The sequence below is a fragment of the Ambystoma mexicanum genome, chromosome 10, assembly GCF_040938575.1.
Source record: "Ambystoma mexicanum isolate Mex_15411 chromosome 10, UKY_AmexF1_1, whole genome shotgun sequence".
NCBI classification, from domain to species: Eukaryota; Metazoa; Chordata; class Amphibia; order Caudata; family Ambystomatidae; genus Ambystoma; species Ambystoma mexicanum.
The window spans coordinates 1,144,544,416-1,144,559,469 of record NC_090932.1 but is presented as its reverse complement, the minus strand read 5'-3'; the positions used below and the strand labels follow the sequence as shown (position 1 = coordinate 1,144,559,469).

The following is a 15,054-nucleotide window of genomic DNA, read 5'->3' as shown; positions in this document are numbered from 1 at the left end:
GTCTGGTAGGAGGAATGAGCGGCCCAATACTGAAACCTAAAAAGAGTGAAGGAATGAGCCAGGCTTTTATGTGCTGCGGCGAAAATGACCTATGACAAACAATAAGGAAGGCTTGTCATGGTGGAGTTTACCTTTTCTCACGTCAAGTGAATTCTGTCTCCTACATCTTCATTGCTTCAAAGCTGAAGACTTTTATGCTTAGGGATGATGATGCCCATCGACAGCAGATCTGTGCAACAATGTAGCTTTCATTGGTTTTGGGTGCTGTCTAAAGGTGTAGCCCGAGGGAAACTCAGACTGGTATCTGAGGGAGTGGCATCAGAAGATGAAGTTATGTTATGTTATGTTGATTTGTACTGTGCACCGCTACAACCCGGGGGCAGTCTCCAGGCGCTTGCGTGTCCTGCAAGAGAAGGTGTGGGGGTTAGTGGGAATAGGGTGAGAGGATAGATTCAGAACAAGGAGGAACTGGCGTCTGGAGGAACTGGCGTCTGTGAGTGTTGTTTTGCATGTGGTAGTATTGTGGGAGGCTTTGTGCATGCTAACCATATGGGTAAGATTCGGTGCCACAGGTGTGTGGTAGTGTTTGTGTTGGTGTTAGTGTATTGTGTGGGTTATGGAGGGATAGTCGTGTGCACTGGTTAGATAGTGTACATAAGGGATCCAGAGTCACAGGTGGTCATAGCTGTAAAATAATCCGCCATCTTGGTGTGTAGTTGCATTGTTGATGGGTTGTTGGGCTATGTGGGTGGTTTACTCTACGTGTGGACATAGTAATGGTTCTCTGTTTGTTTATGTGGAGTGTGTCTAGTCCAGGTCTGGTGTAGTGGAGTCAGTTATATAAGAGGGGCAGGAAGGGAAGATGGGTTAGTGAAATTTGTCTGTTTGTTTTTAGCCTCTGGCAAGGGCCTTTGGATGCCACTAGACGGTATCTAGCCAGGGTCTTGTTTGTGGTTCTTTTTGCCCATCCCGTCTCCTCTCTCGTTATTTGTCTATGGTGTTTTTGTTGCAGATGTCCCTTTGAGGTTGTCGTTGTCTGCTGAATAGCCAGGTTTTTAGCAGTTTCCTGAAGGTGATGTGGTCTTCTGTGGTTCTAATTTCTTTGTGCATGTTGTTGCAGATGCAAGCAATTAGACGTGAGACAGTTTTTTCGCCGATTTTCCTTTTTTCGTAGTGCTTTGCCTCTATTTGTAGGTTGTAGCTGTATCTCAGTTCCCTTCCTGGGCGATACCAGCTAATTTTGTCTTGCAGGAATTCCGATCCTTGTCTGTGGAAGGCTTTCTGGGCAATGCACAGTGCTTTAATTTTATGCGCTTGTTTACTGGTAACCAGTGTAGGATTTTCAGTGCTGGACTGATGTGGTTTCTTCTGTTTAGTCTCAATAGGATCATGGCTGCAGTATTTTGATGCCTTTGCAGTTTCTTAGTAAGTTTTTCTGACATTCCTAGGTAGAGGCTGTTTGCGTAGTGAATTCTTATGAGTATCAGAGATATGATTGTGAGGGTTCTGTGGGGGAAGGAGAGGTAGGGGAGTAATCCTCTGAGAAGTCGTAAGAAGAAGAAGCATTTATTGCTGATTGCGTTGACTTTCGGTTCCAGTGATAGTCCGTTGCACATGAGCATTCCTAGGTTATTTACCACCTTTGAAGTCTCTGGTTGCTTTCCCATGCCGTTCGGCTAGTCCACTTGTGGCCAGCCTCCGTCGAATCCTGCGGGTGAGAGAATTATTTCCGTTTTTGTTGGGTTCAGTTTGAGGTTGTTCATTGTTATCCAGCTGTAGATGTCTGTGAGGCAGTTGTTGAGGCGGTTGTTTTGTATCTGTGTTCTGTTTCTTTTCACAATTGTTGGATTCTGTCTGAAATATAGAACCCTCTTGGACACTGGGATCTGCCATCAGCACTAGCATGGGCATCACAAAGGTTTCCAAAAACAAATTCTAAATGGCGTTAGAAGTATACTTTTGCAGATGTTACCCCACCCAGGGACTTGGATGAACCTCATGCTGCCTCAGGTGGCTGGATATGTCACCAATGAACTGACATGATAGAGCAAGGAAAAATAAGTTCACTTTCCTTCTCCATGCCCACTGCAAAGTCCTTGATAGTGAGCAGAGCCCCAGTGTCAAAGGCTTACACATAGGTGTGAAACTTGCGTTTGAGGGCCCAAACTAAAGAGGAGTCGTAGAGGACACAACCTGGCTAATGCCGGTGGTGTTGTTTGAGACACTGGAGACACAACTTGCGTGTACAGTACTGTTTGAAGGCAAACTGTTGAAAAATAAATGGGCAAGGAGGGATAAGCGATGTAGCAGGAGGATTGAAGAGAAAATTCTCTGCTATAAATAACAAATACAAAACAAAATGTAAATTCATATGCATCTAGTGTAGTGTCAAATCAGTCAAAGTGGAGAGAAGGGAATGGGATATGGCAAATGGTGCATGCATATGGGGACAGACCATGCTTGTGGACGGAGATTAGCCCCCACAAAGTTTTCCATTTCTGTATGCCTTTCACAAGTTCGGAGAAACCATCTATTAGTACTACATAGTTACATTTATAATGCGGTTTTATCTTAACACCTTCTTACCTGGGTGGGCACTCAGCCATCTGTTATTGGTTTTAGCTGACATTCCATTAAAACACCTTGGAAATTATGAAGTCTCATGTTGTTATTAGAGCACTTTAATTGTCCTTAAAGCTTACAACACAATAACACAACTTGGTTAAAACCACTTCAGGAATCAAAGAACAAGTTACTTCTTACCTTGTAACGTTCTTTCGATGGGATGTTCCTCCGACGTATTCCTTATCTTAGATATCTCCTTCCAGGTTTGCTGGCCTCGGAAAATTTTTCTCTAGAGGGCGCTGCGCGTCGACGTCTGCCGAGTCGATGTTCATCGACAGCTGCCGTATCGACGTCATCCTGCCTATAAAGGACGCACGCAGCGTCCGTTGCTCAGTTCCGTTTTGTAGCCCACAGTTTTTCTGTCTGGACTAGACTAATCACCCTGAAGGAGCGTAAGCTGCAACAACAAGGGAAGTAGTACTGCGGGGATGGATGGGAGGGTCGATAAGGAATACGTCGGAGGAACATCCCATCGAAAGAACGTTACAAGGTAAGAAGTAACTTGTTCTTCGAAGGGATTGTGTCCTCCGACGTATTCCTTATCTTAGATAGGCTCCCATAGCAGTATTCTGTTATTGGAGGTGGGAGTACTGACTTCATGCTTCCTTTTATTGATGAATAGAGTGCAATACTGCCCTTCCAAACCTAGTCTCTTGACTGGAGGAGGAATCCAAGTTGTAAAATCGTGTAAAGGTATGGACGGACGACCATGTGGCAGCCGCACATATGTCTTTAATCGGCACTCCTCTTTTGAGGGCCGATGAAGCTGCAATACCTCTGGTCGAATGAGCCCTAAGATTTTGAGGGGGCTCTTTTCCTGCCAGTTTATAACATTCCAAAATGGCTAGAATGATCCATCTGGAAATGGTCTGCTTAGTTATCGGTAACCCCAGCTTGTGACCTGCATAGCCTACAAACAGCTGGTCTGCTTGTCTTATCCTGGCCAGTCTACTGATGTAAAAACTTAAAGCCCTTTTAGGGTCCAGCCTGTGTAACCTCTCTTCCTCTTTTCCCAGATGAGGAGGAGGATAGAAAGATGGCAGGGTAATCTTCTGAGTGATATGGAATTAAGAAACCACCTTTGGGAGGAAATTAGGCTTCACTTGCAGGACAACTTTGTCTTTGTGAAAGATTGTATGAGGGGGTTTACAAGAAAGAGCTTGTAACTCGCTCACCCTTCTAGCAGATGTAAGTGCTATTAATAAAACAGTTTTAAGGGTAAGAAATTTTAACAAACAAGAATGGAGTGGTTCGAAAGGGGTGCCCATCAGGAAAGTTAGGACTAAGTTTAAATCCCATAGGGGAACCTGGAATGGTCTTGGGGATAAACGTTAGTTAACCCCTTTAGAAACTGTATTACCAAGGGTAACTTGAAATAGGATGGTTCTTCCGGAGTGCGCTTAAAGATCGATAGCGCTGCGAGATAGCCCTTAATGGTGCCAACTTGAAGGCCTGAATTCGCCAAATAGAGTAGGAAGGACACAACCATTGGTGTACCACATGAAAAAGGGTCGATATTCTTTTCTCTACACCAGCTGCAAAATATGTTCCAACGGCAGCGGTATAAAGACTTTGTTGCTGGCCTCCTTGCCGAAAGCAACACCTCCATAACATCATCAGGGAGGTCCCAATCCTTGTACCTCAGCCTTTCAGAAGCCAAGCGTGAAGGTTGAGGGTTTTGATGTCTGGATGGAGAACCTGACCTGCCTTCTGTGAGAGTAGATTCTCTCTGAGTGGAAGTCGAATTGGAGGGCAGATGGACAAGTCTAGAAGGTCCGGGTACCACGTTCTCCTGGCCCAATCCGGGGCAATTAGGATCATGGTTTTCCGGAATCTTCTCAACCTCCTGATCATTTGAGGAATGACAGGGACCGGTGGGAACACGTACAGAAGTGGAAACTCCCAGTCGACTATGAACGCGTCTCCCAGAGCTCCTCTCGGGGGAAATTCCCTTGAACAGAACAGATCGCACTTCCTGTTGACACTGGTGGCTAACAGATCCACCTGAGGGGTTCTCCAAAGGGCGAAGATCTCTTGAAGGACTTCCTGAGCTAGTTCCCACTTGTGGGAGACTGTGCTCTGCCTGCTCAGAGCGTCCGCTGTCAAGTACTTCTCTCCAGCTAGGTGAACTGCCGATAGAGAGATCCCTTCTTGGATTGCCCAAAACCAGAGCTGCATCGCCTCTCTGCACAGGGGTAGTGATCCTACGCCTCCTCTTTTGTTGAGGTAATGCATGGCCACTGTGTTGTCCGTCATTATCAGGACATTCTTCCCTTGTACAGCTGGCAGGATTGCCTTCAGCGCAAGTCTGATGGCCCTCAGCTCTAACAGGTTGATATGTAATCTGGACTCCGATGGAGACCAACGACCGCTGATGGTCAAGTCATTGGCGTGGGCTCCCCACCCCGTGAGTGAGGCATCCGTGACTACTGGTATCTCCGGCCAGGGTTGCCAGAATAGTTCTCCTTTCAGAATGTTCTCCTGACAGGCCCACCACTGAAGGTCTCGAGCCACCCTGTCGGGAACCTGGAGAAGATCTGTCATTCTTCCTGAGAATTGTGACCACTGAGTCCTCAGTGCCCATTGGAGGGATCTCATTCTCAGGCGAGCCTCTGGCACTAGGAAAATGCAGAATGCCATGAGGCCTAGCAACCTCAAAAAAGTCGAAGGCTGGGAGACGTTGGGCATTTTGGAACTTGGTAACCATCTGTAGAATATCTTGAGCCCTCACCTCTGGTGGCGAGGCTTTTCCCAGGGAAGTGTCCAGGATCGCTCCGATGAACTGGAGTCTCTGCAATGGTATCATTTGTGACTTCTTGGAGAAGCCCAGTCTGTGAAGGGAGTGGCAAACGTGATTTAGCTGGATCTGAGCTTGTTCCGAAGATACAGCCCTGATCAACCAATCGTCCAAGTAGGGGTAGACGTGAATCCCTTCCCTCCTTAGACTTGCAGCCACTACCGACATTAACTTGGTGAAGACCCTCGGGGCGGAGGTCAGCCCAAATGGCAGCACTCGAAATTGATAATGAGAGTTGCCAATTGCGAACCTCAGGTATTTCCTGTGTTTGAGATGGATAGGCACATGGAAATAAGCGTCCTGAAGGTCCAGAGATACCAACCAGTCCTGGAACTGAAGGGCCTGAAGGATCTGAGAAAGAGTTAACATCTTGAATTTGTCTTTCCTGAGGAATTTGTTCAATTCTCGCAAGTCCAAGATGGGTCTCAGTCCTCCGTCTTTCTTTGGAATGAGAAAGTAAGGGGAGTACCAGCCCTTGTTCCTCTCCGCTACAGGTACCGGTTCTATGGCACCTTTCTCTAGCAGGTCTATAATTTCCTGCAAGAGGAGCGGATCTGGAGCTTTCTGAGAGCTGATCCCCGGTGGATGACTCTGAGGTATGCGTAGGAGAGGCAGGCAGTAACCATGGGCAACAGTTTCCAATGCCCAAGCATCTGACGTGATAGCCTGCCATTCCGCCAGATGTTGAGTTAACCTGCCTCCCACAGGTGTCTTGTGAGGGAAGTCCTCAGAGTGGTTTTGGGGCGGCTGATGCAGATGCCGATGGTAAAGAGGCACCTGCTGTTGCTGCGGCTTTTGAATATCTACCCCGTCCACCTCGGGTAGTTCTTCTTTGTCCCCTTTGAGCCGGTCGTCCTCTACCTCTTCCGAATGCGGAGTAGAAGCGAAAGGACTTGCCCCTCACAGAGGTTCTTGTGGGACGAAAAGGTGTCTGATGGATCGCAGCGCCTAGGGATTTTGCTGCTGCCTTTGATGTTTGCAGTTTTTCTAAACTGTCAACCGCCTTTTTCCCAAACAAAGAAGAGCCATCGGATGGCATGTTCAAGAGCCTGGCTTGCACATCTGGGGCAAAACCAGACTTTCTCAACCAAGCGAATCTCCTGGTTGTTGTACTTGCCGCCATTGCTCTACTGATACTGTCAGCCGAATCAATGCCCGTCTGGAGGGATTCGCACAAAGCGTCTTTACCGTCCTGTATGATATTTAGGAACGCCTCCCTTTCTTCTCCCTCCGGGATGCAGTCAGCCGCTGTAGAAGCACACTCCCAAAGTGTATGGCTGAATCTAGCAAGGGTGCAAGTAGCATTAACAGATTTTAACGCCATGCTACATGCCGAAAAAACTTTCTTTGCCATAGCATCATATTTCTTATCGTCCCTGTCCTGAGGGACGGTAGGGTAAGCAGTCTTAACATCAGTAGAAGATGCTGCTTGTACCACTAGACTTTCTGGGGATGGGTGTTTTGACAAAAACTCCGGGTCTGCAGAAGATTCCCTGTATTTAGTAGACAGTTTTTTATTTACTGCCGGAACGACATCTGGGGTTTCCCAGTTCGTCATGATTTTCCTCTGAAGAGCTTTATGAAAGGGCACTACAGGATCCTCCTGTGGACCTTTATCAAGAACATCCATAAGGTCATCTTGTTGGAAAGCCTGTGAAGGTGTTGACCACCCCATAAATTCTGTGATCCTGGCCATTAAGGCTCTATAGGGGGTTTCAGCATGCTCCCCCGGGTCTGGCCTAGCGAACTCCACCTCAGGGGAAGTGTCTAACCCACTTGCCTCATGTAAGGAATCATGGATATCCTTTAACCTGCGTTCTTCTGAGGATAACTCCTCTTGAACTGGGGTTGCAGGTCCCTGCAACTCAAATGTATCTTCTTGTTCAGATAGTTCTCCCTCTTCCATAATTGAGGACATAGTTCTCAATTGTTCTGAACTCACAAAGGTTGTGAAACCCATCTCCAAGGCAGAGGGTGCCAAACTTGTTGTAATTGGCCTCGAAAACGTCGATGTCGTCGACGCCGACGTCGAAGGCTTCGGGCGTGGCGTCAAAAACAAAGGCGGAGGCCTCGAGGTCCTCGACAGAATTGGGATTCTGCTCGAGGAAGTCGACAATCTTGACGCCATCGTCATCGAGGACCTGGGGATAGCCACTGGGTGCGTCGCAACCGTGACTTTCCTTGGCGTCGACGCCGGTGTCGAAGATGGCGTTGAGTCGACAGACCCGTGTGTCGAAGGTCCCTTCGACAACGGCGTCGAAGACACCGACCTCGGTGTCGACGGAACCTTCGTCGACGGCGTCGACGGAACCTTCGAAGAAGGTTTCGATTTCATAGCTTTACTCGAGTGTTTGTGACGCGCTCGAGAAGCTTCCTTCGCCGGGTACTGCGCCTCGCAGCGTTTTTGACCTTCGGGTCTTTCGACCAGAGCATCGCTCTCGGCAGTCTTCGAGGGGGTCGAGGCCGCTTTCTCGAAGACGCTCATCATATTTTTGCGGAATTCCTCCCATTCAGCCCGGGAACTATGTTTCGTGGGGCAAGAGATTCTCTTAGGAGAAACAGAGGAAGAGGAGGACGGAGAAGGGGATCTTCGACGTCTCCTCTTCGAGCGCTTCGATCTCGAGGAGTGATGGGACCCACTCCGAGACCTGGAGCACGAATGGTGACGAGGAGACGAATGTCTCGACTTCGTCGAGGAAGAAGAAGCTTTTGAAGTCTTACCTTTCTCCAGCTTCCCCCTACGCTCCTTCAGGGCCTTAGCTGTCATGGACATACAGTCCTCGCACTTCGAACAATGGTGTTCAGCTCCCAAACACCACAGACAAACTCTGTGAGGGTCAGTCAGCGACATCTTTTTCCCACAGTCTCGGCATTTTTTGAAGCCGGACCGAGAGGTTGTCGGTTCCAACGAGGAAGCCATTGAGTATGGATCGAATATCTCGAGGTAAATAGGATAAATTATCTACGAAACTGAGCAACGATATTCCGAGGCACTGAGTAAGCGCGGAAAAACGGAACTGAGCAACGGACACTGCGCGCGGCCTTTATAGGCAGGATGACGTCAACGTCGATACGGTGGCTGTCGAGGGACATCGACTCGGCAGACGTCGACGCGCAGCGCCCTCTAGAGAAAAATGTTCCGAGGCCAGCAAAGCTGGAAGGAGATATCTAAGATAAGGAATACGTCGGAGGACACAATCCCTTCGAAATTGAGATTTGATGAGCAGCAGTTATAAGCAGCTCCTCAGGTATCAGGAATCACCCAGTAAGCAGGAGCTACTTGCGGGGAAGGAGGATCTAGTGCACAATGAGTGGCACATCATACTTTCACATGAGATGCAAATGATATACTTCTGTCCATTACATATGATCCATTATGCTGAAAAGGTCTTCTACATGTGTTCTAATGATTCTCTCTACACATTCCCAAATACAGAGTGCTAATGTCACATATGTATCTTTGCATGGGACCAGTTGACCCAGGTTATAAAAAGTAGTTTGTGGTGTCAAGCTAACAAGACATTTCTATTGCTTAGAACGTTTACAATTATATTCACAGCTGTTGTGTTTATCTATCAATTCTAATCCAATGATCATGGTGTCCCCCTGGGTTCAGAAAAAACAGGTAAACTTACCAAATGCTGGGAGGGACTGCCCACCACACTTAAAGAACGCATTCTCTGGAGTGTTGCCTGCATGGGGCTGGTGGTCTGCAGGATGCCCACTTCTGTCCTTCTTGCAGGAGGGAAAAGGTCCTCCAGCTTCACCAAGACATCATCTTCCTCTTCCTCCTCATCAATGCGGTCCCACTCAATAACCCGGCTCTCCGTCTCCAATTCCGGCACAATCTGTGTACCTAATGTACCACTGGTTGGGACTGTCACAGATGTTTCCCCCAACATAGGTTCTGTTGCCACTGAATTTTCTGCTTCAGTAATAAGAACGGGTTGGGCAGTAGTCACAGATAAGTTCCCCATTATCGGCTCGCCTGCCACTGCATGTTCTGCTTCATTAATAAGAGGGAGTAAGTCATTAGCCAGGGATGTTTCCCCCAATGTGGGCTCCACTGCCACTGAACATTCTACTTCATTAATAAGAGTGTTTAAGACATTAGTCAAGGATGGTTCCCCCAATGTGAGCTCAGGTGCCACTGGCATTTCTACTTTGTTGATCCACTGGCATTTCTGTTGCACCAGTGTGGGTTCTTTTGGGTTTGTGCTTTCTGCTTCGTTAATAAACTCAGGTGGGATAGTAGCCATTGATGATTCACCCACATTGGATTCCATTGCCACTGATCCACCTGCTTCATTATTAAGAGTGAGTACGACATGTGCCATGGGTGGTTCCTCCAACATGGGGTCTACTGCCACTGAGCTAGCAGCTGCATTAATATGCATGGGTAGGACGTTACCCACAAACGGTTTCTCCAACATGGATTCCACAGTCACAAAGCTTCCTGGTTTGTTAATATGAGGGGGTAGGGCTCTAGCCTCTGATGATAGTTTGTATCCTACCCCCACATGATCTTTATTCAGGCCAGCTTCCTGGTTCTGGGAGCTCTTGCTCATCTCAAACTCTTCAAGCACAGCCCCTTCTGGCGTAATCACATGTTTTTCTAAGAGGCTGTGGACATCCTCAATGTCTATAATGATCTGCCCATCTGATACGCTCACGCCTGCCAAAGTACCATTGTCATCCGTCTTCACACTGACTTCATTTGGGGAGGTCCTGGTATCTGACGGCACAGTCTGGTACAGAAAGTCTATTTTGGGGGGGCTCCAATCGAGAGGGAACATGTCATTACTGTCTGACAACTGAGATGGACTGCTGGTATCCAGGTAGGCATGCACACTGCCACAGCTGCTGGCTGTCTTTTTGCTCTCTTCATCCAGGTAGAGGTCCAAATAGGAGAGTTGGGGCGAGTTTTGGAGAGGCTGAATACAAGTGTCCCTGTTGAGAGAGTTAACAGCAGGTATTGGGGAGGGATCAGCCTCCATTTCGTCCAGCTCTGTCTTTCGTCTTTTGGCCTCATTGCTGCTGCTGCTGCTACTGCTGCCACCACTCTTTGTAGGCCGCTTGGAAGGTGTTGTGTCCTTCTTCAAGGGAGAGAAGGCTTTGTCACAGCTCTCCTCTGAGCAAGATTCGTACATCTGAGGAGATGGCATAGGACTGCTGGCAAATTCATGTTTTGAAGGTGAACAAGCCTTTGGTGACTCTGAGGGGGATTTGTCTGAAAGAGAAAGCACATTCTTCAAACATTTGTATACAGTTGCTTTCCCCAGGGATACTTAAGCCGGCTTCCCAGTTGGGCACAGGATGGTATACCTTCCCTCATTCCATGTGACATCCTCAGTACACCCTTTGCCACTTTTCCCAATTTGTTCGATCATCTTGTACAGGTGTATAAGCCTACCTCTGAATACCCCTGCAAATTCCTGTTCATTTGTGGTTCTCACTCGCAATCTTTAAAGGGACAGAACAGGAAATTGTGAAAACAGAATAGCATGCAGTGGAGAAGCTATTGCAGCTCGTGGAGGAATTTGGCACATCTAGTGGATGACTGCTTGAGATGTTAGAGAAGAATTTCCAAAATGTCAGCACTCTTTGTGAACGTGCTACACTTGGGGAAGTGAAGCATAAAGGTAAAGAAATATAAAGATCAGCATTGTAAGCATCAGCAGCCTCCGTGCTTATACAGTAACGATAGCTGTACACCTGGCCTCAGTGGTTAGTGGAGAAGGAACAAGTTACTTACCTGTAACTGTTGTTCTCCAGCATGGGTCTGGCATGTATTCACATGCACATGAATATTCCACGTCGTCAGGCTGGGAATCCTCGGTAAAGAAAAATCAGTATCAGTTTCGTTTCTGATCTGTCTTTCGTAGTAGTAACCAATCACTGATCTCTGCTTCATACTGACCACAGCCGAAGACTGCCATCTCCCTAAGCCCCGCCTCTGGCAGCCATCTTCAGATTTGGTAGCACGTGAAGTGGCAGTATGACCAAGTGAAGAGCCGCAGAGGGGTAGGCGGGAGGGTTTGCATGTGAATCCATGCCAGACCCATGCTGGAGAACAACAGTTACAGGTAAGTAACCTGTTCCTTCTCCAGCATGGGGTCTGGCATGGATTCACATGCTCATGAATAAAAGAATACATAGCAGTACACACATGCACAACCATGGGAGGTGGCAAAGGCTCAACATTAAGCATTACATCCAAAACTCAACATTAAGCAATTCTTAAATCCTCACCAAGCTCACCTTAGGCAAACAGGTTGCGCAGCACTGCTTGGCCCACCCTGGACTCCTCCTTAGAATCCCGATCGACGCAGTAGAATTTCGTGAAGGTGTGCGTCGACCTCCACGTAGCAGCCCTGCAGATGTCCAGCAAGGGCACACCAGATAGGAACGCCGTGGTAGCTGCGATCGCTCTGGTGGAATGGGCACTCGGACGACCAGGCAGCGGTCGGTTTGCCAACCGATGACAGTACATGATACAGCCGGAGAGCCATCTGGAAATGGAAGCCTTCGAGAGAGCCTTCCCCTGATTGACAGGTCCAAAGTTCACAAAAAGTTGTGACGTCTTCCGAAAACTCTTCGTGCGGTCCACGTAGAATTTCAGCGCTCTAGCCACATCCAGCGAGTGCAAAGTCCTTTCAGCCGGCGACAAAGGCGACGGGAAGAAAACAGGCAACACCAAGGGTTTGTTGAGGTGGAAGTCCGACGGCACCTTGGGCATGAAGGAGGGGTGCGTCCTGAGCACTACCCTCGTGTCGTGAAAAGTCAAGTACGGGGGCTTGTAGGAAAGGGCCTGGATCTCTCCCACCCGTCGTGCGGAGGTGATGGCCACAAGAAACGCTGTTTTCCACGACAAGAACTTCAACGGAGCTGAGTGCAGAGGCTCGAACGGAGGTCCCATGAGCTTGGTCAGCACCACGTTGAGCTCCCACGCCGGGGCCGGGGCCTTCACTGACGGGAACGATCTGAACAGTCCCTTCATGAATTCTTTCACCAGACGATGAGACCACAAAGACGCCCGTCCCGTGGTTCTGGTGTATCGGGAGATCGCAGCAAGATGAATCTTGATGGAAGCGTGCGCCAGCCCAGCCTTGGCCAGCGTCAGCAGGTACGGCAGTACTTGAGGAGCCGTAATCCGCAGAGGGTTAATCTTCTGTGCATGGCACCAGACAGAGAACCTCTTCCATTTGTGTCCGTAGCATTTAAGAGTTGAGGATGCCCTGGCCTTTGCAAGAACCTCTCTGCAGTCGGCCGGTATGTCGTAACCTCCAAACTCTAACGCTGCAGGAGCCAGGCCTGCAAGTTTAGCAACTTCGGGTCGTGATGGAGGATGGCGCCTCCTTCCCTGGAGAGAAGATCCGCGTCCACTGGCAGCTTGATTGACGGGGACGCTGACAAGTCCAGAAGGTCCGGGAACCATGTCTGCCTCGGCCACGCAGGTGCGACGAGGATCATCCTGCACCGTGACCTGTTGAGCTGGTTGATGAGCCGGATCAGCAGCGGCAATGGAGGGAACGCATATAGGAACAGGCCCTCCCAGGGGAACGAGAAAGCATCGCCCATGCTCCTCGGCTGGGGAAACCTGCTGGCGAACCTCTGGCACTTGGAGTTTGTCGCCGTCGCGAACAGATCGATCTGGGGTGTGCCCCACCGTCGGAAGAGGTGGTCCACTAGATCCTGTCGTAGTTCCCACTCGTGGCACGAGCGCAGCTCCCTGCTGAGCGAGTCGGCGATGGTGTTTTTTATCCCTGCCAGATGAAACGGCACCAGAAACATCCCTTGGGCGACGGCCCAATGCCACAGATCCTGCGCCTCCTTGGACAGGGCTGGGGATCTGGTACCTCCCTGCTTCCTGATGTAGAACATGGTGGTGGTGTTGTCAGTGAAGATCCTCACCACCTTGCCCTTGAGGGACGGAAGAAAGGACCTGAGGGCCCAAAACACTGCACGGAGTTCCAGGACGTTGATATGGAGGGACTTCTCCGTCGGCAGCCAAAGGCCCCTCGCGTGCAGATTTTCGGTGTGCGATCCCCACCCTTCCAGGGAGGCATCCGTGGTCACTGTCTCCTGGTGGCCTGGGGTCTGGAAGCCCATGCCCGCCGTCAGATGCGCGTGGGTGCCCCACCACCGGATCGCTCGTCGGAAGCTCTCGTCGAGTGTGATCCTGTCCTCAAAGCTGCCCGTCGTCTGGATCCAGCGAGCGTCCACGAACTCCTGTAACGGGCGCATCCGAAGCCTGCACAGGCGGATGAGATAAATGCAAGAAGACATCATTCCGAGGAGGGACTTGATGGACCTCACCCTGGCCGCGTCCGCAACCAGCATCCGCTGCACCTTGCCCAGGATGGCCCTCGTCCTTTCCTCCGACGGAGAGGGCAGAAGCGCCACTGTGTCGAGCTTCGCTCCCAGAAACAGTGCGTCTTGAGCGGGCACCAGGTGGGACTTGGCGTAGTTTATGGAGAATCCCAGGTCCGTGAGTAGTTGGACGGTCCTCACCGTGTGCTCCGCGGCAAGCTCCTTTGTCTTTGCTCGGATGAGCCAGTCGTCCAGGTAGGGGTCCTGTCGATGGGCATGAAAGATGACTCCCTCCGCGGTGGCAGGGAGACTCTGGGCCCCGAGGTTGCCACCACTGGTGTAGCCTCCACAGGCTGAGCCAGGGCCGCCGCGACTGTCTCGATAGAGGCCTTGGCCGGGTGGATCAAGGCTTTCACCACCTTAGGTGCGCTCACCGTCTTCTCCTTGGGGGGAGGGTCACCGCCTCGCTCCCCCTCCGATGGGGCCTTTGAGCTCGACCGGGGTCTCTCCAGGAGCTTCGCCGGGTGCTCGGCCTTCCTCTTACCCGAGCCAGAGCGGTGGCTCGTGGTTGATGGCACCGGGGAGGATGCGCCCTGCCTGGCGCCTGTAGAGCCCGACCGTTCGGCGCTCCCGGTGCCAGCGGACTCGCGGTGCTTGGCCTTCTGTTGGACCCCCGTCGCCGGGGCGCCCTCAAAGGTCTTAGAAGGCCGCTCGGACTTCTTCTTCTTCTTCTCGCCTGACGGGCTCTTCCCTTTCAGCCAGTTGGCGAGACGCAGATGGCGGTCCTTCATGGTCCGCTCCGACATATTGTCATGCCTGCCGGACATACCCCTGGACCAGGAACAACTTCTCCATACAAGATGAGTTACGCCCACAGAACCAGTAGACCTTTTTACTCAAAATGGAGGTTGTTCGATACATTGTCCGGAAAATGACGTCTGCATTTTTTACGTCTTTAATTTTCATGTGACTTAGGTCCGTCACGTGTATCACGGCAGTGCGTACATAAGCAGCGTGGAAACTCCATTCGCTGCTTCTGATTAAGTCAATTTTGGCGTTTGTAGCTGAACCCCGGACCTGCGTTCTCGCATTCCTGTCAGCAAACTTCTTTGGCCTAATTTGAGCTTGTTTTCCTCCACACGCTAATTCCTGGGTTGCGTGTATCCTGTTCGCGTGCCAAATCTCCACGCGGATGCTGTCTGCAAGCGCGGCTGTCCAGAACTGCGTGTATCCTGTTCGCGTGCCAAATCTCCACGCGGACGCTGTCTGCAAGCGCGGCTGTCCTGAGCTGCGTGAATCCTGTTCGCGTGCCAAATCTT

The 15,054-nt window shown here is 50.1% G+C and overlaps 1 protein-coding gene across 1 annotated transcript in view; it reads right to left on the bottom strand.

The window, feature by feature from the left end:
- Window positions 1–1,629: 1,629 nt before the first annotated feature.
- Window positions 1,630–15,054, bottom strand: part of LOC138492996 (uncharacterized) — a 53,725-nt gene continuing 40,300 nt past the window's right edge. Inside the window, exons 4-5 of the mRNA XM_069620259.1 lie at window positions 9,058–10,652; window positions 1,630–1,854 (exon numbers count right to left, since the gene is read on the bottom strand). Of these exons, the coding sequence (XP_069476360.1) occupies window positions 1,630–1,854; window positions 9,058–10,652 (1,820 nt within the window). The remainder of the gene's footprint in view (window positions 1,855–9,057; window positions 10,653–15,054) is intronic.